The following is a 24,364-nucleotide window of genomic DNA, read 5'->3' as shown; positions in this document are numbered from 1 at the left end:
TCAAGAATCAAACATTTATCAATGTCAGTTTTGAGATTTTCAATTGACCCCGAGACTTAATGTCTTTCAGCGGTATTTTAGGATGGGTGAGGCAGGGTGGGGCAGAAAGTTCACAGAACAGTTATGGTGCAGGAGGAGGCCATTTGGATCTTTGTGTATGCACTGGATCGCCAAATTCACATCGTGATGTAATGCCATTCTCTCACCCGTTTCCTGTAACCTTGCATGTTATTTCTGTTTAAATAACCATGGATTACTCAATTGAACCTGCCCTCTTGTTCTTGATCCTGTTACAAGTGGGAACTGTTCCTCCCCATCTACTCTATCCAGAGCACTCATGATTTTGGAATCTGCAATCAAACTTCTTTTTACCCTTCCTGAGGGAAAACAGTTCCAACTTCATCAAGCGACAGGACTTCTGACATTATCCCTGAAATCTCTAAATGAGCCTAGCTCTAATATTATACTTTCTCTTTCTCTAGATCTGATCAACTCCTTATAATTGTTTTTGGAGGGATATGCAGACATTGGAGGGAGTGCAGAAATGTCTAATGGGAATGGTTTGTTTCGTAGATAGATTGGAGAGACATGGGCTGTTTTCCACAGAAGAGGTCGAGAGGAGACTTGAGATGAGAGATAATCCAAATCCTGAATGGTTTGGTCAGAGTAGATACATGGAAACTGTTTTCATTGGTGGAAGAATTTATCGCCAGAAGACACACATTAAAGGTTCTTTGAAAAAGAATTGCAGGAGACATAAAAACTTTTTTTTATTTAATCCAATGCATTCTGGAGCTCTGGAATACAATTCTGATGATGGCAATTGAGGCAAATTCAAATTGTGGTTTTCAAAACAGAATGGGATAAGCATCTGAACGGAAAAAATGTGCAGGGCAATGGGGAAGTGTAGAAGAGTGGGATTAGCTAAATTGATTTTGTAGAAAGCCAATATATACAGAATGGGATGGATGGCCTCCTTAGTTACTGTAAATGTTCTGTAATTCTATGGTCATCTGAAACATCTTCATAGGCTCATCCCTCAATCTTCCAAAATTGACTTGAATTATATAATGTCATCCAACAATTCCACACAGTGCTGAGGGGAATTACAGGTATGAACTCTACAAGTTATTAACATTGAAGTTCTAGCTACCTGCTTCGAAAGATGCAGCAAGAAGATTAGGGATGATGTCCTGGATATCATTAATTATCCTACATGGTAGCTCAGTAGTTAAGCACCGTTGCCTCATAGTGCCAGGATCTTGGGTTGGATTCCAGCCTTGGGTGACTTTCTGTGTTGGAGTTTGCACATTCTTCCTGTGTCTGTGTGTTTCCTCGGGGTGCACCAGTTTGCTCCCAAACCCCAAAGTGGTGCAGGTTGGATGGATTGGCCATGCTAAATTGCCCATCATCTCTAGGGATGCGAAGGCTAGGTGGATTAGCCATAGGAAATGGAAGGTTGCAGGGATGGGATAGGTCTGGGTGGGATGCTCTTCAGAGGGTTAGTGTGGACTTGTTGGGCCAAATGGCCTGCTTCCACGCTGTAGGGATTCTAAATATATCTCCAAAGTAAATGTCAAATTGAGCTTGCACTTAGTTACAAAGCAACAATATACACAACTTACTGGAATCAGTTTCAGGATATCCTAAGGGTGTCAATTGTCACATTAGCAATGCAAGCTCTTCATCATTTTGAAACAACAAGTTGCTGTTGTCACGGGTAAACTGATTACTAACCAACTTCACAAATGTACTTCACAGTGAGAAGGTGATTACAGGGGCACGAGAGAGGGGCATTGCGAAAAACGACTGGAAGCAGAGCCTCGCGGGGAAGACAGTGGAGCAACAATAGCAGGAGTTTCTGGGTGTAATTGAGGACACAGCACAGAGGTTTATCCCAAAGAAAAGATAGATTATCCGGGGTGGGATTAGACAGCCATGGCTGACAAAGGAAGTCAGGAAATGTATCAAAGAGGAAGAGGCAGCCTATAAAGTGGCCAAGAGCACTGGGAAATCAGAAGATTGGGAAGGCTACAAAAACAAACAGAGGATAACAAAGAGAGAAATAAGGAAGGAGAGGATCAAATATGAAGGTAGGCTTGCCAGTAATATTAGAAATGATAGTAAAAGTTTCTTTCAATACATAAGAAACAAATGAGAGGCAAAAGTAGACATTGGGCCGCTCCAAATTGATGCTGGAAGGCTAGTGATGCGCGATAAGGAAATAGCTGAAGAACTTAATAAGTACTTTGCATCAGTCTTCACAGTGGAAGACACGAGTAGTATCCCAACAATTAAGGAGAGTCAGGGGGCAGAGTTGAGTATGGTAGGCATTACAAAAGAGAGAGTGCTAGAAACGCTAAAAGGTCTTAAAATTGATAAATCTCCTGGCCCCGATGAGACACATCCTAGAGTTCTAAGAGAGGTGGCTGAGGAAATAGCAGAGGCTTTGGTTGTGATCTTTCAAAAGTCACTGGAGTCAGGGAAAGTCCCAGATGATTAGAAAATCACTGTTGTAACCCCCTTTGTTTAAGAAAGGATCAAGGCAAAAGATGGAAAATTATATGCCGATTAGCCTAACCTCGCTTGTTGGTAAAATTCTAGAATCCATTCTTAAGGATGAGATTTCTAAATTCTTGGAAGTGCAGTGTCAGATTAGAACAAAATAACAAGGATTTAGTAAGGGGAGGTCATGCCTGACAAACCTGTTAGAATTCTTTGAAGAGGTAACAAGTAGGTTAGACCAGGGAAACCCAGTAGATGATATATCTAGATTTCCAAAAGGCCTTTGATAAGGTGACTCATGGGAGGCTGCTGAGTAAGGTGAGGGCCCATCGCGTTTGAGCTCAGCTGCTGGCTTGGATTGAGGATTGGCTGTCTGACAGAAGGCAGAGAGTTGGGATAAAAGGCTCTTTTTCGGAATGGCAACCGGTGACAAAGTGGTGTCCCTCAGGGTTTAGTGTTGGGGCCGCAGCTGTTCACTTTATATATTAATGATCTGGATGAAGGGACTGGGGGGCATTCTGGCGAAGTTTGCCGATGATACGAAGCTAGGTGGACAGGCACGTAGCACTGAGGAGGTGGGGAGGCTGCAGAAAGATTTAGGCAGTTTAGGAGAGTGGTCTAGGAAATGGCTGATGAAATTCAACGTGAGCAAAATGCGAGGTCTTGCACTTTGGAAAAAAGAATACAGGCATGGACTATTTTCTAAACAGTGAGAAAATTTATAAAGCTGAAGTACAAAGGGATCTGAGAGTGCTAGTCCAGGATTCTCTAAAGGTTAACTTGCAGGTTGAGTCTGTGATTAAGAAAGCAAATGTAATGTTGTCACTTATCTCGACAGGGTTGGAATATAAAAGCAGCGAAGTGCTTCTGAGACTTTATAAAGCACTAGTTAGGCCCCATTTAGAATACTGTGTCCAATTTTGGGCCCCTCACCTCAGGAAGGACATACTGGCACCGGAGCGTGTCCAGTGGAGATTCTCATGGATGATCCCTGGCATGGTAGGCCTAACATACGATAAACGGCTGAGGATCCTGGGATTGTATTCATTAGAGTTTAGGAGGCTGAGGGGAGATCTAATAGAAACTTACAAGATAATGCATGGCTTAGAAAGGGTGGACGCTGGGAAGTTGTTTCTGTTAGGCGGGGAGACTAGGACCTGTGGGCACAGCCTTAGAATTAGAGGGGGTAAATTTAGAACGGAAATGAGGAGACATTTCTTCAACCAGAGAGTGGTGGGCTTGTGGAATTCATTGCCACGGAGCGCAATGGAGGCCGGGACATTGAATGTCTTCAAGACAGAGTTTGATAAATTCTTGATCTTGCAAGGAATTAAGGGCTACAGAAAGAGTGCGGGTAAGTGGAGTTGAAATGCCCATCAGCCATGATTAAATGGCGGACAGGACTCAATGGGCCGAATGACCTTACTTCCATTCCTCTGTCTTATGGTATCTCTTATGGTCTTACATCAAAGTCGAGCTGGTGAAGGCTCATTTGCATGTAGTTATCTGTTTCACAGCACTGAGGTTGCAAGAAGATAAGCTTTTTTTTAAGCAGTTCTATTCAGCCTCAATTTAATAACGGGAATACCACAATTTTGAAAGCTGCACAATTTAAAATATTTAATTTATTCTGTCTTGATGCAAGGCTGAGAGTAAAGCTAAGCTTCCGGTGGATTATTAAATGAAGGATTCTTTATTGACATTCGACATTTAATATTAAAATAAACTAGTGTGATACTCTCACAGTTTACTGAATAACAATGGCAATAATGTAGGAAAAACACAGAGAAGCCATTAGTCGGCAAGTATGAGTTACGGACAATAACATTAGAAAAAAATTGGAAATATTTACTTCAGACATCCTTTTCAAATCAAAAAACATGTTTCGACCAGACGTGAACATTTAGTAAAGGCACAAAATGTTGAAATTTCATTTTAACTCACACTGATGGACTAGAATTTAACCAGGATTATCATCTGGTCACACATGGCATTTCTACAAATAAGTTTTACATTCAGCAAAATTCAACAAGAATGAAAACTTAAATCCCACAAGTTTCGAAGTTAATATTAATCCTTGGTATGGCTTACAGTCTGTCTAGGATTTGCAAATATGCTCCCTCTTTGGTTGTGACTTTTTAAGATATTGCACTCAACAATGTTCCACACCAGAGGGCAGCAAAGCATGTAAGTAGATTTTAAAATTTACACTGTGATGAGGTCAAGTTCTTTCCACCAAATCTGAATATCAATAGCTTGACAGCAATCCACATAGGTAGGCAGCATCCAGTGTCAAGTTGCCAAGTCTCCAGGATGACCGTGATGTCCCCAGGAATTGGAAGATCACTTGCACAGTTGATGCTGGGAGAAAAGCCCAAAGGAGAAAGCAAAACATCAGAGGCATTCTTAAAGAAAGGCGTTTCCTATGAACACTTCAGGAACATCAAGCATGATCCAATTGGCAAGTGACACGTAAGTAGGCTCACTGATGGCTTTGGGGAATGCTGGGTGACCGGGTGTGGTCTCGGAAGACCGCCCAGAAGGAAGGAAGTTAATTCTTGCGAATGCCATATACTTTGGTGGCTCATATAATTCAAACTGGAGCTCCAGTATGCCCAATCTGTTCATTTTCAAACCTTGCCGTTACTGTGCTTGATTGACCTGCTGGGCAATGATGGGACGGTGGGGGTGGTTCTTGAAAGTGAGTGGTCATGTGCTAACACCTCTAGTAATACATCAAGTCAGAGTAGGCAAATTCAATGACTGTGGCAGCAATGCTAATCCAGAGAATGTGTACCTCCTGCCATTGGCTATTGAATTCTGCAAGTAAAAACACATCAGAAAAACATGCTACGTGGAATGAAACTATTCGGCCCATTGTGGCTCTTTGAAGGTGCTAATCAATGAGTCCCTTACCACACAACACACCTCCCATTCCACTGTTTTTCCCCTCCTCCCATTTGGAAATTCACAACTGAGCCCCCCCCCCCATAATGATAAACCTATCACTCACACCCCACCAACTCTCGCCTCTTCTGCCCCTGAACACCTCGAACATTTGGCACGATTCCGATGGACAAAGGGTACAAAATCAGTGATGAGATTGTGCTCCTCCAGTTTGCAGTGCCTCTCGAAGCTTGTGTGGAGGCCTCCATTTTGGCAAGGTCAGGGCAGCTTCCAGTGTGAAGGATATCTGATGTTGTATTCTGGTGCGACACTGGAAACCTTTGTTCCTTTCAATAACTCGGTTCCTTGCCTTGAGAAGCACAAATGCACAAAAGGCATATACATGCACTTTGAACTCCAGTCCATGGATCGTTCTGTTTTTGTGAAAATACAAAAGGAAAAGGAACTCGAAGGTGAGAATGTCCTGGGTTTAGCTTTCGGCACAATGTGGCCGGAGATCTGGTGAAAATTCTTGGTGAAAACATTTGCATCATAAAATGGCAGCAGGTGTACTGTTGACAAGATGCACTGCAACAACATGTCAACAACTTGCAGACCCACAACGTTTTATTAGCAAGAAGGACAAGGGTACAGACAGGTAGCTGTAGCACCACCTGCAAGTTACTCTCCAAGTCACACACCGTTCTGACTCAGAACTACAACTGCAGCTCCTTCATTGATTCTGGAGCAAAGCCCTGGAGCTTCCCCTGTGGGTGTACCCACACCGCACAGATTGCAGGGGTTCAAAGAGGTGGCTCTAGGGTAATTAGGGATGGGAGTGAAACAATGATGAGGAAAATCTGTATGTGGGTCGAAGATCTGAATACCGCAACAAAAACAGAAAATTGATGGTAATTCAAAGAACCCTTTCCCTCCCAATTATTTCAACAGTAAGGGCAAGGGAAGCAACACTTAGGATCCACTTGAATGATCAAATGTCAGGCCAGGCTTGGCTGAAGGGCATCTGATTTTGAAAAGCACCACCACTGAACATGCATAAGAACAAAGTTGCTGGAAAAGCTCAGCAGGTCTGGCAGCATCTGTGAAGCAGAAAACAGAGTTAACGTTTCAGGTCCGGTGACCCTTCCTCAGAAGGGCTCTGTGGAAGGGTCACCGGATCCGAAACGTTAACTCTGTTTTTTCCTTCACAGATGCTGCCAGACCTGCTGGGCTTTTCCAGCAACTTCTGTTTTTGCTCCTGATTTGCAGCATCTGCAGTTCTTTTGGTTTTTATTTACCACTGAATATAATGCTCAACTCCATGCCGAGAATTTCTTTGGTACGATTTCCACCAATGTTTCAATCTTTAAAGAGTAGTAGTGTTCTTGGGAAAGGTCATGTTGTAAGTGAGGGTGCAAAATCCGTACTGGTAGGTACAGCATCAGGAAATTTCAGCGCAGCCTGTTAGAGGCAATGTTCAGCAAAGCACTAATCATTGGGGCATTCAGGAACCCAACAGAGTAAGGCATGAAAATTATTTCAGTGCACAGTTTCCCAATTTGTTTAATTTCCCAACTGAATTGTCAGTAAATGTCACCTGTGCCTGAGCAATAGGGCACTGCAATAAACAGGCGAAAAGGAAGAGCAGGTGTGCACTTTAGAGCCCCTTGAGCCTGCTCCACCATTCAATACATGGATCTTGGCCATTTTGGTGGGGCTACTATATTTTTCATGTAAAAGTACATGGGGCAATACATTTCTATTCTATTCTATTCTATTAAGAGACCATTAATCTGTCCTTCCCAGCATGACATCTATTTAATGATGAAGCAGCCATTATTCTCTGAAGTACAGATTGATAAAGATTCACAACCCTTGTATTTTCTCAACATTTCAGTTGTAACTGATTGTATCCTTATCCTGAGAGTCTGTTGTCCCTTTGCATTAGATTTCCCAGAAGTGGAGACTCCCTTTCAGTGGAGCCTTATCAAGCCTTTTGAGAATCTTCCTGCCAAGGTGTAGAATTTATGAATGGACTGGAGAGTTTCAATTATGAAGAGGAGATTGGACAGATAGGGGTTGTTTTCCTTGGAGCAGAGGATGAGTGTGAGGGGACATGATTTAGATATATAAAACAATGAGGGGCACGACTGAAGGGGCACCAGAGTGAGATTACTAGAATCACTTGCAGAATTATGGTAACAGGAGGGGGCCACTAGATTGATCAGCAGAGGAGGTAATGATACCAGAGCTTTGCCAACCTGGTCTAAGGCTGCCACCCAGATCAATGCAGATTCTGCTGTGAACAGTTATGCCCAGCAATGTGGGAAAATGATGAAGGTCCTTCTCCATTCGCCAGCTTAAGTGTCACCATCTTCTGTCTGATACCGCAGAACTCACTCTGTCTCTGTTACTATACCCACCTCCCACCAAGGCTCATGCTCTACGTCTCTTTTTTTTTGCCTGAAATACCTTCCCTACCTGCCCTCATCCACCTTCCATGCACTCTGCACTGCCCATCACTTGCTGAGGACATCTTCCGAAAAGCAACAGCTGTGCCATCCTTAGTACCTACCTCTCTCTCATTCTAAGAGGAAAGCAGTTCACTGTTGAGTAGAATGGATCAAGACAGGTGGTGAGATGTCCAACACTCGGTTCTTTAATTTGGTTCTTACCAGGACAGGGTCCTGACTCTGACCGGCCCCAGGAGCTGACTGACCATATCAGAGGTTGCCCTTGACGTACTGTGCCAGACTCCCCTGGCCGATGGCCAAGTCTTTTGACTTGACTGAGAACCAGGCAAAACTTATAAAAACAAAATACCGTGGACGCTGGAACTCTGAAATAAAAACTGAAAGTGCTGGAGGAGCTCAGGTTTGAGGAGAAGTACAATATTAACGTTTCGTACCCAGATCTGAAAGGGTCTGGGAAATGATGGCCTTTACGTTGTTGACAGAGGGGGAGGAGAGATGAGTGGGATGGATGGTGAGGACGCTAACAGTGGTAAAGGAGAAATGCAGATAGAACATGAGCAAAGAATATGAAAAGGAGAAAAAGGGTGCGCTTTGTTGACAGCAAAGGACACGGAGCAGTGGAGCATGTAGGATTAATGGAGTACAGGGGTCAGCCGTAAAGTTGTAGAATACAATCCTCAAATCAAGAGGATCTAGTGAGCCTAAGCAGAAAGTGAGGTGTCGTTTCTCCAGCTCGCGTTGGGCTTCTTTGGAACACTGTAGCTGGCCCAGGATAGAAATGTTAGAGTAGGAGCTAGGGCATTTATTCAAAAGGCAAACAGCTGGAAGATGGGGCTCATTCCTACATTGACAGCAGAGGTGTTCTGCAAAGCAGAGAGCCAGTCTGCATTTGCTGTCACCAATGTAGATTCCATAGCATTCCAAAGCAGTTTACAACAATGAGATGTTTCTGAGGATTCCTCACTGTTGTAGTGTAGGTGTATTGTACAGAACCCCTTTACCATTGAAAGACCTCTATCAGGTTACTCCCAGCATCTTCACTTTCTGCATTTGACAAACTTCTGGTCACATGTCACTTAGCATGCACCAATTCCCTGGTCAAAATGCTGAACACCTATCGTAGATTAAATAATAGAAATGTAAGAGGATTATTAACTCGTAAAGCAGCCAATCACCACCTACCATCTTCGGAGAGAATTCCATTTGACGTTAAATGTCTAAGAGGTCGTCTGCACTCTCGTCACTTTCCACAGTGAGTTGTCGGGTCCACCATTTCTTAACGTCTGAACCCGAACAGGCAGCATCCGACATTGGGTTAATTTTACACATAACCGACTTAATGGCTGTACGACCGCCAAACCGCAGATTCACTGTCGACACTGAGTGGCTGATGGGTTTAGGAGCTGGAAGGCCAATGAAAAGGCTAGGTAATTAATTTTATTTTCAATTAAGATCAAGTGAAGCCATGTTTAATAGATGAACTAGTGCAGAAGACTTTACCAGATGAAGGCAAGTTTAATGGAAATTACTCCGAATTTACCAAACAGGAAGAAACCATTCGGCCCAGCTAGTCCATGCTGCTGTTTGTGCATTACATTCATGTTGCATTGCCCTTTCACATCTTCTACATTAGGAAGGATATCAAAGCCTAGGAACATGTGACCAGATTTAATGGATTGGCTCTGTGTCTGAGGGACTTCAGTAATGTGGACAGACTGGACTGACTGGGTTACTCCCTTACAGTAGAGAACATTAAGGTGAAGTTTAACAGAAGTGTTCTTTGCATTATCTTCTGACCAAAATTTCAACAAAAAGGGAGCACAGATTTAAAGTAACTGGCAGGAGAATTTTCACCCAGGGGGTCGTTGTGAATCTGGAAGTTACTGCCTTCAATGAAAAGGTGGTTCCGGCAGAAAACCTTATCACATTTTAAAAGACAGTTGGGTGTACACCAGAAATGCCATAATCTATGGGCTAAGGACCCTAAAAACTGGGAAGTGAGATTAGGCTGAGCAACTCTTTCTTGGCTAGCACAGACATAGGGGGTGAAATGGCCTCCTGCTGTGTAAGGTTCTATGGTTCTATGTAGAGTTTTGATAAAGTACGTAAGGAGAAACTTTAAAGTCATGTCAATCATATCTTTAAGGGTGAGGGTAAACAGGTCATGGCATTGATCAATTGACTGTCTTTAAGACCTATAACAAGGGGCCTCTGGGGCACTGGGCTGGGGTAAATCAGGGGGCAGAGCTCTGTAAGATTGCAAACTGTGAATAAACCTGCTCTGTCCATTGGCTAGCTGCCTCCCTGATACTTCCAGGTACGGTGTCCTGCTGCCCTTCACCCTCACCCTGTCACTACATCCTGCCTGACGGAAAATGACCCGGGCATAGGATGGTGCCAGAACATTTGCACGCCAACCAGCAGCACAAACTGACACATCTACCTCCCTCTGTACTCAATCCTACCTGGGCTCAAAGGCCCAGTCCTCTGAATCACATTAAAACGGAGCTGGACGTACACTTGACTGGGAAAGAAAATGCATCCTGGAGAAGGCAACATGTTCAAAGGATCCCTACACTGTGGAAACAGGCCATTTGGCCCATCCAGTCCAAAGTGCTCCTCTGAAGAGCATCCCACCCAGAGCCACCCCACTACCCCATCCCTTTAATCCTGCATTTCTCATGACCAATCCACTTAACCTGCACTTCTTTGGACTGTGGGGGGAAACTGGAGGACTCAGAGGAAATCCATGCAGACATGGGGAGAATGTGCAAACTCCACACGGACTGTTGCTTAAGACTGGAATCGAACCTAGGTCTCTGGTGCTATGAGGCAGCAGTGCTAACCACTGAGCCACTGTGCCAGCCAAGTTGGTAATAGATAACACTCTTTCGGATTAGCTGTTGTTGAGGGGATAGGATGGGATTGGGCGAGGTAAATTCAGTCAAGAATTTCCCAAGATATGGTTTTCTTTTGTGGCGATGAGGTTTGGGGTGGTAGGGGAATCAGACGGTGGTCCTGAGAGGTAAGCGGTATTAGTGACAATGCTCTGGTCATTGTGAGGTGAGGACAGGCATGACGGACCACTGACCCTTCTCTTTCTGCTGATGTTCACAGGACTTGCCATTGTTTCCAACTGTCATCCTTTGCTGAATGCAACAACCAGTGTCAGGTGTCTTTGCATTTACACAAACAGAGGAAATCCCAAGACAGCAATTCACACAAAACTCAAATTGCCTGCAGTTCCCTGTCCTATTTGCAGCAGAGCCTTCTGGGAGTAGACTGACCTTAGCAGTCAGCTATATATCCACTGAAACCCTAGCAAACACCCGAGCTGATGAATGTGTTCACTGCTGCTTTGAAGGACAAAGAGGAGGAGAAAAATTCATCCTACTAGAAATGACAGAGTTGTATCTTGCTATTGTTGCTGCAGCAACTAATTCTTGGCTGTCCTTGCACGAGGACGTCCTCTGTTCCTGTTAAACAATCACCTCAGTTAGTGCTGTGACTTGCTTCCAAGCGGTCGGTATGATAACATACAAGACACGATTCTCAAAATACCTGATGGAAGACGCCACTGACCAAATTTTCTTTGAGGTTTTCCGATATCAGCAGAGTCGGATCGATAACCACCTCTGTCTGAGTGTGTTGGACTGAGCAGCTGCTGTTGACTACTGGACTGCACAGGAGACAAGAGTGATGATGGTTGACAAGCTCATTATTGTTGAGTTAGCAATCACTCTATCATAATCTGCAGGAAGAATAATCAGCAGGCAGATGCTCTTTTTGCAGTAATCGCTGTGTGCATGCTGCCATAAATCACATTTTCTATTTAATTATACAGCCGGGAACACTTTGTCTAGTTATTACAGCACTAAACTATTAACCAGGGCATTGGGAGTTCACATCCTACTGTGCAGCATTTAACATAAGGAATCTGGCACATAGAAAACTATTCAATTGTACAGTAAACTTCTTTTGGCAACAGATCATGCCGCTTTAATCTGATCAGGACCACACTTTGTCATACAGCTTTGTCAACTTTTGCTGAGACCAGACCAGTGTAAAATCTCATGTCCATTTTCACACAGCACATTCCATATTCTTCACAGTGGTTTTTACGATGTAAAAATGAACATGAGGTTTTACACTGGATCAGGATTCAAATTTGAAAGAGGGTGAATTTGCAAGACAAAATCAGAACCCCAAAAACAAACTGATGATGGGTCCACAGGAGCTGAAAATGATAATAATAGATTCCATTATCCCTTTTGGCACTTAATCACTTGCCTCCATAGAGTTCCCATCTTTCTAACTCTCTGGACTCGTTGAAAACCTGTTACATCTCTAAATTGATTACATTTCTGATTAAGATATAATGGGAACTGCAGATGCTGGAGAATCCAAGACAACAAAATGTGAGGGTGGATGAACACAGCAGGCCAAGCAGCATCTCAGGAGCACAAAAGCTGACGTTTCGGGCCTAGACCCTTCATCAGAGAGGGGGTTGGGGTGAGGGTTCTGGAATAAATAGGGAGAGAGGGGGAGGCGGACCGAAGATGGAGAGAAAAGAAGATAGGTGGAGAGAGTATAGGTGGGGAGGGGATAGGTCAGTCCAGGGAAGACGGACAGGTCAAGGAGGTGGGATGAGGTTAGTAGGTAGATGGGGGTGCGGCTTGGGGTGGGAGGAAGGGATGGGTGAGAGGAAGAACAGGTTAGGGAGGCGGAGACAGGTTGGACTGGTTTTGGGATGCAGTGGGTGGAGGGGAAGAGCTGGGCTGGTTGTGTGGTGCAGTGGGGGGAAGGGACGAACTGGGCTGGTTTAGGGATGCAGTTGGGGAAGGGGAGATTTTGAAACTGGTGAAGTCCACATTGATACCATTAGGCTGCAGGGTTCCCAGGCGGAATATGAGTTGCTGTTCCTGCAACCTTCGGGTGGCATCATTGTGGCACTGCAGGAGGCCCATGATGGACACGTCATCTAAAGAATGGGAGGGGGAGTGGAAATGGTTAGCGACTGGGAGGTGCAGTAGTTTGTTGCGAACTGAGCGGAGGTGTCCTGCAAAGCGGTCTCCAAGCCTTCGCTTGGTTTCCCCAATGTAGAGGGAGCCACACCGGGTACAGTGGATGCAGTATACCACATTGGCAGATGTGCAGGTGAACCTCTGCTTAATGTGAAATGTCATCTTGGGGCCTTGGATAGGGGTGAGGGGGGAGGTGTGGGGACAAGTGTAGCATTTCCTGCGGTTGCAGGGTAAGGTGCCGGGTGTGGTGGGGTTGGAGGGTAGTGTGGAGCGAACAAGGGAGTCACGGAGAGAGTGGTCTCTCCGGAAAGCCGACAGGGGTGGGGATGGAAAAATGTCTTAGGTGGTGGGGTCGGATTGTAGATGGCGGAAGTGTCGGAGGATGATGCATTGTATCCGGAGGTTGGTGGGGTGGTGTGTGAGAACGAGGGGGATCCTCTTTGGGCGGTTGTGGCGTGGGCGGGGTGTGAGGGACGTGTTGCGGGAAATACGGGAGACACGGTCGAGGGCGTTCTCGATCACTGTGGGGGGAAAGTTGCAGTCCTTGAAGAACTTGGACATCTGGGATGTGCGGGAGTGGAATGTCTTGTCGTGGGAGCAGATGCGGCGGAGGCGGAGGAATTGGGAATAGGGGATGGAATTTTTGCAGGAGGGTGGGTGGGAGGAGGTGTATTCTAGGTAGCTGTGGGAGTCGGTGGGCTTGAAATGGACATCAGTTACAAGCTGGTTGCCTGAGATGGAGACTGAGAGGTCCAGGAAGGTGAGGGATGTGCTGGAGATGGCCCAGGTGAACTGAAGGTTGGGGTGGAAGGTGTTGGTGAAGTGGATGAACTGTTCGAGCTCCTCTGGGGAGCAAGAGGCGGCGCCGATACAGTCGTCAATGTAACGGAGGAAGAGGTGGGGTTTGGGGCCTGTGTAGGTGCGGAAGAGGGACTGTTCCACGTAACCTACAAAGAGGCAGGCATAGCTGGGGCCCATGCGGGTGCCCATGGCCACGCCCTTAGTCTGTAGGAAGTGGGAGGAGTCAAAAGAGAAGTTGTTGAGGGTGAGGACGAGTTCGGCTAGGCGGATGAGGGTGTCGGTGGAGGGGGACTGGTGGGGCCTGCGGGACAGGAAGAAGCGGAGGGCCTTGAGGCCATCTGCATGCGGAATGCAGGTGTATAGGGACTGGACGTCCATGGTGAAAATGAGGTGTTGTGGGCTAGGGAATTGGAAGTCCTGGAGGAGGTGGAGGGCGTGGGTGGTGTCACGGATGTCGGTGGGGAGTTCCTGGACCAAAGGGGAGAAAATGGAGTCCAGATAGGTGGAGATGAGTTCGGTGGGGCAGGAGCAGGCTGAGACGATGGGTCGACCAGGGCAGGCAGGTTTGTGGATTTTGGGAAGGAGATAGAAACGGGCCGTGCGGGGTTGGGGAACAATGAGTTTGGAGGCTGTGGGTGGGAGGTCCCCTGAGGTGATGAGGTCATGAATGGTGTTGGAGATGATGGTTTGGTGCTCGGGTGTGGGGTCATGATCGAGGGGGCGGTAGGAGGTGGTGTCGGAGAGTTGGCGTCTGGCCTCGGCGATGTAGAGGTCAGTGCGCCATACTACCACTGCGCCACCCGTCTGCGGGTTTGATGGTGAGGTTGGGGTTGGAGCGGAGGGAGCGGAGGGCTGCCCGTTCTGCGGGGGAGAGGTTGGAGTGGGTGAGAGGGGTGGAGAGGTTGAGGTGGTTAATGTCTCGACGGCAGTTAGAGATGAAGAGGTTGAGTGAGGGTAGGAGGCCTGGGGGTGGTGTCCAGGAGGAGGACTTGTGTTGGAAGCGGGTGAAGGGGTCAGTGGAGGGAGGGTTAGGTTCCTGGTTGAAGAAGTAAGCGTGGAGGCGAAGGCGGCGGAAAAACTGCTCTATGTCCAATCGTGACTGGTATTCGTTGATGTGTGGTTGTAGGGGGACAAAGGTGAGCACCTTACTAAGTCAGTGGGAGGTCTGGGGGGATGGTGAAGATGCGGCAGGGCTCAGTGTGGCTGTCTTCTCTGGGGTTGCTGGCTGTGGAGGTTGTGGGCGGAGCGATGAGGTCGTCGGCCGTGGGTGGGGTTCCGTCGGCGTCGGCCGTGGGTGGGGTTCCGTCGGCGTCGGCCGTGGGTGGGGTTCCGTCGGCGGTGGGAGTGTCGGGGTGGGCGGCAGCAGCGGCTGCAGTGAGGGTGACTGCAGCAGCGGTCCCGGAAGTGGTGTGGCCGGCGGAGGCGGATGTGACGTCACCGGTGGGGTCTCCGGCCGTGTCCTCATGGTCAATGGCGGTGGGTGCATGGTGGGTGAGGGGCAGGGACAGACTCGGGATTTGGGAGGCGCAGGAATCCTCTTGTGGGTGGCAGGGGCCAGTGAGTTGGTTGTACTTACGATTTTTGGTGTCCAGTAAAGCTGAGTGAAACTGGGTGTTCAGTCTGTGGATCCTGCAGAGGATAAAAAACAGCAGGGGTCCTTTGCAGGTCTGGGAGAGGGAGGCTCTGAGCTGGGGCAGGCTGGATTGCACTGTGTGGAGGTGCCGGCGCATGGCTGCGAGTGTCTGTTTCAGGACTCGCAGGGAGAAACGCTTCTGAAGGGTCTGGATATTTTGGGTGTGGAGGTGGTCACGGTTGGGGCCAAATTGGGAAGGCTGAAATGTGGACTGTAGTCCCTTGGAGATGATCCAGTTCCGTAGGCAGGTGCTGAGGAAGGTGATGTGGCTGTGGTACCTGGTTTGCTTCAGGACATGGTCGAGCAGTTTCAAGGCCGCAGAGATTACAAGAGAGTTGCAATGGGAGAGAGATTCCCTGAGGTTGGTCCGGAGGGTAACTTCTTCAGGTTAGGCATCCCTGGAAGATGCTTTGCAGTGAGGTTAAAATAGTATCAGAGATAATGGGAACTGCAGATGCTGGAGAATCCAAGATAACAAAGTGTGAAGCTGGATGAACACAGCAGGCCAAGCAGCATCTTAGGAGCACAAAAGCTGACGTTTCGGGCTCTACATTGGGGAAACCAAGCGGAGGCTTGGAGACCACTTTGCAGAACACCTCCGCTCAGTTCGCAACAAACTACTGCACCTCCCAGTCGCTAACCATTTCCACTCCCCCTCCCATTCTTTAGATGACATGTCCATCATGGGCCTCCTGCAGTGCCACAATGATGCCACCCGAAGGTTGCAGGAACAGCAACTCATATTCCGCCTGGGAACCCTGCAGCCTAATGGTATCAATGTGGACTTCACCAGTTTCAAAATCTCCCCTTCCCCAACTGCATCCCTAAACCAGCCCAGTTCGTCCCCTCCCCCCACTGCACCACACAACCAGCCCAGCTCTTCCCCTCCACCCACTGCATCCCAAAACCAGTCCAACCTGTCTCTGCCTCCCTAACCTGTTCTTCCTCTCACCCATCCCTTCCTCCCACCCCAAGCCGCACCCCCATCTACCTACTAACCTCAACCCACCTCCTTGACCTGTCCGTCTTCCCTGGACTGACCTATCCCCTCCCTACCTCCCCACCTATACTGTCCTCTCCACCTATCTTCTTTTCTCTCCATCTTCGGTCTGCCTCCCCCTCTCTCCCTATTTATTCCAGAACCCTCTCCCCATCCCCCTCTCTGATGAAGAGTCTAGGCCCGAAACGTCAGCTTTTGTGCTCCTGAGATGCTGCTTGGCCTGCTGTGTTCATCCAGCCTCACATTTTGTTGTCTTACATTTCTGATTAAGGTTCATTTTCCTGAAACATTAACTGTGTCTCTCTCTGTGTTGCTGCCTGACCTGATCACTATTTCCAGCATTTTCTGCTTCTTTTTGCTATTTTCAGAAACACCATTACTTTGCTTTGATATTAATTATGTTGCACTGATAACTCAAACAATATTTTTTGAATGGCAAGAAATATGTAATAATCTGACTAAACAGCTCATGAAAATTTTAGGCTTATTATGCAAAGTAACTTTGAAAGAAAGCTGATACCTCAACTACACAGCACAATTACATCCAAATTTTTGTTTAAATTTCATAAGTTGCATCCAAAGAGAAAATGCTACCCCATTAAACACTCAATGCTCTCCCTATCTGGGCTAGACAGAGCAGACAGGGAGAAACTGCTGAGGCTTGGTGAAGACAAAGGAATGGGAGGCCACAGATCTAAAAACGAAGCAACTGCGATATGAGAAAAAAAAACTTTTTACGCAGTGAGTAGTTAGGGTATGGAATTCACACGTGGAAACGTGCTGGAAGCATCTTCAATTGAAACATTTAAAAGGGAAATTGGATAATTGTTTGGATACAAATGGTGTGCAACGATATGGCAAGAGACTGGTATTAGGTAATAGAACTGGCACAGACATGACGGGCTGGATGGCCTCCTGTACCATAACAAATTGTAATAACTAAGGTTGGGAAATAAATGCTAACTTGCCATTGTCACCTACATCTGAAAGCGCATGTAAGGAAGTACTTTTAGTTGTGGGACACTGAGGTTCATTCCATATGTTCGCAGATTAAGCTTTGGAAGGGGTCATTTTACATGGTGTGAGGAAGCTGAATCAAGGACACATTGGAAAAGTGAGCATATAGTTTTTGAGGGAGGCATTGATGGACCATAGGATGTTGAGACACCCATTTTACCCAGTTGATGACGGGACCCCTTCAGCTGTGTTGGTTCCAGGTCTCTGAGAGGTGACCGACTAGGTTAACAGATTCAAAACGGCCTGTCTCTTTTCTTGATAGGCACCTGTGAGGCAATGTGGCCTTTGTGCGTTCACATGGTCTGGGAGGCCTACCCCAAGTGCCAGTCCACATTCAGAATCTTTTACAGTGCTGCAGAATTGAGACATGTTATTTTGACTTCAGATCCCACCATTGTCTTACATCCCCCTATTTCTATTACCTCCCCGAGCCGGTCAAGCCCCTGAGATCTCTCTCCTGTTCTAATTCAGGACTCACACACATCCTGATTGTAATCGCTCCACCATTTGTGGCTTCAGCTACATGCCGCTGTAAGCCCTTCCTAAAATTTTCCACCTCCTCTTTCAGATGTTTTCCCAGAGAAAAGAAGAAGTATGACCATGCCGTCCTAATCTCTTGGTCTTAAACTTTGTTTGCCAAATTGCTCCTATAAAGCATTTTTGATTGCTTACCATTTAACTTTAGTGCAAACCGTTGTGCACTCTGCAAGAGGACTGGGGAATGTATCACAAAGCATTGTGAAGCTGAAAGATTGAAAGGAATGACTCACCTCAGGAGGAGCTTCATTATCTTGATTACTGGCGAGCATTTCTTCACTGGCTTGAGTTGTCTCAATGCTGGGGGGAATAAGGAACCTGCTTAACTCCTGCTGTTGACTCTCTCGCAGGCTGTGGATGATGCTACAGGACTGTTGCTGTTTCTGAAGACACAGGACACATTTAGTCAGGAATGTAAAATATCAGACCCCCAGACATATTTGCAGCCAGTAAGTCCACTCAACTGTGGTTGTGATATTTGATTTTCCCGACCCCTTGGTGAGAGGAGTCTCTGCCAAGGGGCAATTGGCAAACTGTGTGTAAAACATGTCTGGCATCACCTGTTTGTCCAAATGTTTGCACAAACCCACTACGAGAGGCATTAAGTTGAAATCTCTTGCGAGTCATGCTATAGCAAGTATAGTTACCCTGAATGGATTTGTGATGGGTGCAGAGTTAATGTGGGCCATTGCAGACAGCAGCAGGATAATTTATCTGGAGACGAGCACCTCTTCATCCCCTTAAAGTAACTCATTTTAGCAGTGGAGTGGTGCTGGTCATGTGATTAAAACTGGAGTCATGTGGTCAAATAGGCCAATGAATTAGAGGAATTGGCAAAAGCTATCTTTGGAACTGTACGCGTGATTAGCCAGCACTGCAGGCATGGCCTAGTTCAGATGATGGGCCTGTTTAAAGATCACATGAACACTAGGGTGCAATGCAGGGCACTTATGCTTAAACTGCTGCAATCCTCTGACTGACTTGATTTTATTCTGCACAGATTAAGTGATTTAGCTGGTTGGAAATCTTACAGAAACTGCAGTTCCCACATTAAGACCATAAGATCATAAGACATAGGAGTGGAAGTGAGGCCATTTGGCCCATCGAGTCTGCTCTGCCATTTAAATCATGGCTGATGGGCATTTCAATTCCACTTCCCTGCACTCTCCCCATAGCCCTTGATTCCTTGTGAGATCAAGAATTTATCGATCTCTGCCTTGAAGGCATCTAACGTCCCGGCCTCCACTGCACTCCTTGGCAATGAATTCCACAAACCCACCACTTTCTGGCTGGAAAAATTAAAAGGGACGTTAAAAGGGAAGGTCAAGATAATTCAGAATTGCTTTCTATGACATTTTCTTGTATGTGATATCTGGGATCCTTTTAAAATTGTATTCTATTCATCTCAACAATTCCCTGTGGTAACGAGTCTCACATTCTCACCACTCTTTCGGTGAAGATGCTTTTCTATTTCCTGTTGAATTTTTTTTCATAATATACTTAGATCTATGGGCCCTTCCTTTGGTCCCCTCCATCTTCCCTGCAACTTCCTTATCAAATCCCATCCCAATCTTGAAGGACAACTATCAAGTCTCCCTTCAGCTCCTCTCTTTTGTCTGGAAAAGAGACTTTTGGCTTGTTCAATCCTTCCTAATAATTATAAACTGTCAGTTCTGATACTAACCTTGTGAACTTACAATTGCACCGTTACCAGTTCTTCTGTATCCTTTCTGTAGTGATGGAGATCAGAAATATGAACAACACGCTAAGTGTGATCAACGTAAAACAAATGTCAAGAGATAGCAAGAACTGCAGACGCTGGAGTCAGAGGTAACACAGTGTGGAGCTGGAGGAACGCAGCAGGCCAGGCAGCATCAGAGGAGTGAGAAAGTTTACGTTTCGGGTCAGGACCCTTCTTCATTTTTTGAAGAATGAATTCCCTTCATTTTCTGAAGAAGTGCCCTGACCCGAAACGTCAACTTTCCTGCACTGATGCTGCCTGGCCTGCTGTGTTCCTCCAGCTCCACACTGTGTTGTCTCATAAAACAAATATCACTGCCTCTTGCACATCTATTTTTTTCTGCTGACCAGCAATGTAGAGCATGTTCTCAGAAATTACTTACTGCTCTAATGCGTTTCAAACATTTCTTCAGCCACATTCGTATTGTTTGTTTTGCTACCTCTTCTTCTATAGTGTATTCGAGTTGCTCTCTTGCTAACAGTTCTTCAAGTTGAAGGCTCTTCCGAATGTCCACTGATCTGTATGACAGCATGCTAGCAACAGAGTTAAGATTCTTAGTTTCATGTTACACATATATGTAAATGAGTGAATTAAATATTATAGCAATATGCCTGTTAGAACTTTGAGCTGATTGAAATAATAAAGATAGAAATTGCTGGAAAATCTCAGCAGCTCTGGCAGCATCTATGGGCAGAAATCAGAGTTAACGTTTTGGATCCAGTGACACTTCTACAGGACTATTCTTTAGAAGGGTCACTGGACCCAAAATGTTAACTCTGATTTCTTTCCATAGATGCTGCCAGAGCTGCTGAGTTTTTCCAGAAATTTCAGTTTTTGTTTCTGATTTCCAGCTTCAGCAATGTTTTTGGTTGAAATAATGGAACAGTTAACAGATTAAATTATGAAGATAAATTATATAAAATAGGTTTACATTCACACGAGTATAAGTGATTAGCAGGCTGACTTAACTATGATGGATCAAAAAATCTGATAAGGTAGTTAGAAAGTATTTGTTTTGGCGGTGAGTCTAGAATGAGGGGACAGAACCCTAAAATTTGAGCCAGGCGGTTCCGTGGTGGTATCAGGAATCATTTTTCACAAAGGCAAGTGGAAGTGTGGAAATCGTCCCCCACTCACTACTCCTCTGAGTGAAAACAATAACAGGTGAGGGTTCGGGCTGGCTTATTAGTTGAAGTTTTCAAAACTGAGCTTGATAGGTTCTTGTTGGGTGAGGGAATTTAGGGTTTCAAAACCAAGCTGGCTTGGTGGGCTTAAGGTACATAGAAGCTATATTCGAATTAAATAGGCTTAGAGAGAACGTCTCTTGGTCTCCTTCTGTTTCTATGTCATATAAAAGGAAGATAGAAGCACAATGTTATTGAAATATGTTACCATTTAGGGTCTTTACGTTCGACATAATGAAATTCAACAAGACAAGCATTCAAAATATGAACTATCTGCAGTCTCTTGGATTCGTCACAAATAACAATCCTATGGCACCTTCCCATGTAACCGCAGAAGGTACATCATCTGCCCCTTCACCGTCTCCCTGCTCATCATCCAAGTATTTCCAGGTGAAGCGGCCTTTCATCTGTACCTCCTCCAATTTGATCTATTGGTTTCACTGCACCCAATGTAGCCTGCTGTACGTTGGAGAAACAAAATGCAGACTTTGTGACCACTTTGCAGATCACCTCTGTTCTGTGCGCAAGCACGACCCCCACCTTCCTGTCATTTTAACACAGCGTCCTGCTCTCATGCCCATTTTTGTCCTCAGCATGCTGCAATGCTCCAGTGAATCGCAGTGTAAACTGGAGGAGCGTCATCTCATCCTCAAACCAGGCACTTTACAACCTTCTGGACTTAATATTGAGTGCAACACCTTCAGATTGTGAACTCACTCCCATTTCTTCCCTTTCTTTTAGCTTTACTTGTTACATTCTCTGTAATATGTCCTCTCTCCCCTCGCCCCACCCCAGTGGGGCTGCCCAGTCTTCCCAGTCTAGCAATTAGACATACCATTGTCCTGCCATTCTCACATTCCAATCACTTAATCTGTACTATCAACATCTTTTCTCCCCCAGGACTCCACTCCCCAACACGGCTTAAATGTTGCCCCCTCCACACTTCATGCCAGCTGTGATGAAGAGTTGAAATGTTAGCTTGCTCCCTGTTCATGGAAGTTGCCTGACCCGCTACGATTTCCAGCAATTTTTCAGTTCAGATTCCAGCATCTGCAGAAATTTGGTCCAAAAATCATACAGCACAGAAGGAGGCAATTTGGTCCATAATATCTGCACTGGCTCTCTGATTAAATTTACCAGCAAGTCCAATTCTCTTTCACAAATTGCAATGGAATCCACTTTTATCAGCTCTTCAGGCAGCACATTCCAGATCACAACTTGCTGTGTAAAAATGGTCTCCTCATTTCTCCTCCACTGCCAATGACTTCAGACAGAAATCTGTGCTGTCCTACTGTTGTCCCCCACCAGAGGTAACTCCTTCTCTTCTTTCTTGATACTATTCCCCATTTTGAACTCCATAAAATGTCCCCTTAATCTTTAACCCAAGGAGATCAAACCCAACTTCTCCAGTCTCTTCGCTGATTCTATACTCATCAGGAAAGTTGGACGTCCACACTATAGGAGTCAAATTTAAATGAATGTAAATTACTGTTTGTTGTTTCTTTTTCTGTCCTAGATTTACAATTGGTGGCAGGATAAGAAAAATGTTGGAAAACAATTTAATAATAGCAATTATTTTACTGTGTTATTCACCTCCATCGCTACCAGTGGTAATGAGTTGCACATTCTCATTGTATACTACAGCTGTGACTTAGGAAGGGAGCGGCACTGCTCTGTTACCTCAGTACGTCATGAAATGTGACATCTCCTCCGTTGTGCAGCCTCTCCATCTCGTAACACATGTGCTTGAAAAGCAGCTTGTCTTTCTCCAAGTCAACCTCCAGTCTCCCACGCAGCAGACGCAGTAAAAACTTCACACGGGAGGTTGGGATTGCTCCCTGGTATAAAACAGAGCGTTTGATTAAAGTTACCTTGGCCACTTTTGGAAGCATTGACCAATGGAGGAAAAGGGAAAGAACAGTCTGTGCAGCTAACAACAGCAGTTGCATTTGTACAGCATCTTTAAAATATGCAATTGCTCAACTTTTGATGTATTGAAGATGTTGTAACTCATGGAATCAAAGCAAGTTGGAGGGAGTCAAGACTCAATTAGTCTCAACTGTGTGGTTGAACTGGCTCGAAGGGCAGAGTGGCCTCCTCTTGTTCCTCATCCAGCAACAGGAAAGCTCCTTGTAACAGAAATTGTAACTGTTTGTGTAATAAGTTTAAAAACCTTAAGAATGAAACTTCATGATTTTCTTCATGACCTCGGGGCACCTCATTGTGGTACAGAACACAGAACACAGAACAGTACAGCACAGTACAGGCCCACTGGCCCACGATGTTGTGCCAACCTATTATCCTACTAAGATCATATTACCCTGCATACCCTACATTTTACTATCCTCTATGTGCCTTTCCAAGAGTCGCTTAAAAGTCTCTAAAGTATCTGACTCCACTACTACTGCCAGCAGCACATTCCATGCACCCACCACTCTGCGTAAACAGAAATAATGGGAACTGCAAATGCTGGAGAATCCAAGATAACAAAGTGTGAAGCTGGATGAACGCAGCAGGCCAAGCAGCATCTCAGGAGCACCTCTCTGATGAAGGGTCTAGGCCCAAAACGTCAGCTTTTGTGCTCCTGAGATGCTGCTTGGCCTGCTGCGTTCATCCAGCTTCACACTTTGTTACCCTGTTACTCTGTGTAAGCAACCTAAATCTGACATCTCCCCTATACCTTCGTTCAATCACCTTAAAATTATGCCCCCTCATAATAGTCAGTTCTGCCCGGGAAAAGTCTCTGACTATCCACTCTATCCATGCCTCATCATCTTGTACGCCTCTATCAAGTCACCTCTCATGCTTCTTCGCTCCAATGAAAAAAGCCCTAATTCCCCTCTCCCTTTCATCATAAGACCTGCCCTCCAGTCCAGGCAGCATCCTGGTAAATCTCCTCTGCGCCCTCTCTAAAGCTTCCACATCCTTTCTATAATGAGGCGAGCAGAACTGAACATAATATTCCGGGTGTGGTCTAACCAGGGTTATATAGAGCTGCAGGATAACCTCGTGGCTCTTAAACTCAATTCCCCTGCCAATGAAAGCCAACACACCATAGGCCTTCTTTACAACCCTATCAACTTGGGTCACAACTTTTAGGGATCAACGGACGTGGACCCCAAAATCCCTCTGTTCCTCCACACTGCCAAGAATCCTGCCATTAACCCTGTATTCTGCATTCAAAATTTGACCTTCCAAAATGAATCACTTCACATTTTTCTGAGTTGAATTCCATCTGCCACTTCTTTGACCAGCTCTGCATCCTGTCAACGTCCCCTTGAAAACTCCAACAGCCTTCCACACTGTCCTCAAATCCACCAACCTTCATGTCATTGGCAAACTTACTAACCCACTCCTCCACTTCCTCATCCAGATCATTTATAAAGATCACAAAGAGCAGAGGTTCCAGAACAGATCCCTGTGGAACACCACTGGTCTCCAAGCTCCAGGATGAATACTTTCCAGCTACTTCCACCCTCTGTCTTCTATTGGACAGCCAGTTTTGTATCCAGACAGCCAAGTTTTCCTGAATCCTATATTTTTGAAGTTATAGGGTAGGAAA

At 45.7% G+C, this 24,364-nt stretch overlaps 1 protein-coding gene across 3 annotated transcripts in view; it reads right to left on the bottom strand.

Moving 5' to 3' along the window:
• Positions 1-4,064: 4,064 nt before the first annotated feature.
• The window catches only part of nalcn (sodium leak channel, non-selective), a 226,952-nt gene continuing 206,652 nt past the window's right edge, over positions 4,065-24,364 (bottom strand). For 2 of the 3 annotated variants that reach the window (XM_059646459.1, XM_059646461.1), the window contains 6 exons: positions 22,483-22,640; positions 20,001-20,151; positions 18,111-18,260; positions 11,427-11,544; positions 9,048-9,268; positions 4,065-4,866 (listed from right to left, as the gene is read on the bottom strand). In XM_059646459.1, the coding sequence (XP_059502442.1) occupies positions 9,075-9,268; positions 11,427-11,544; positions 18,111-18,260; positions 20,001-20,151; positions 22,483-22,640 (771 nt within the window). In that variant the 3' untranslated portion in view covers positions 4,065-4,866; positions 9,048-9,074. The remainder of the gene's footprint in view (positions 4,867-9,047; positions 9,269-11,426; positions 11,545-18,110; positions 18,261-20,000; positions 20,152-22,482; positions 22,641-24,364) is intronic. The other variant, XM_059646460.1, reaches the window with a different exon arrangement.

This window comes from Stegostoma tigrinum, chromosome 6 (assembly GCF_030684315.1).
Source record: "Stegostoma tigrinum isolate sSteTig4 chromosome 6, sSteTig4.hap1, whole genome shotgun sequence".
Lineage (NCBI taxonomy): Eukaryota > Metazoa > Chordata > Chondrichthyes > Orectolobiformes > Stegostomatidae > Stegostoma > Stegostoma tigrinum.
The sequence above is the reverse complement of the archived record's forward strand: the minus strand, read 5'-3'. Positions and strand labels throughout refer to the sequence as shown.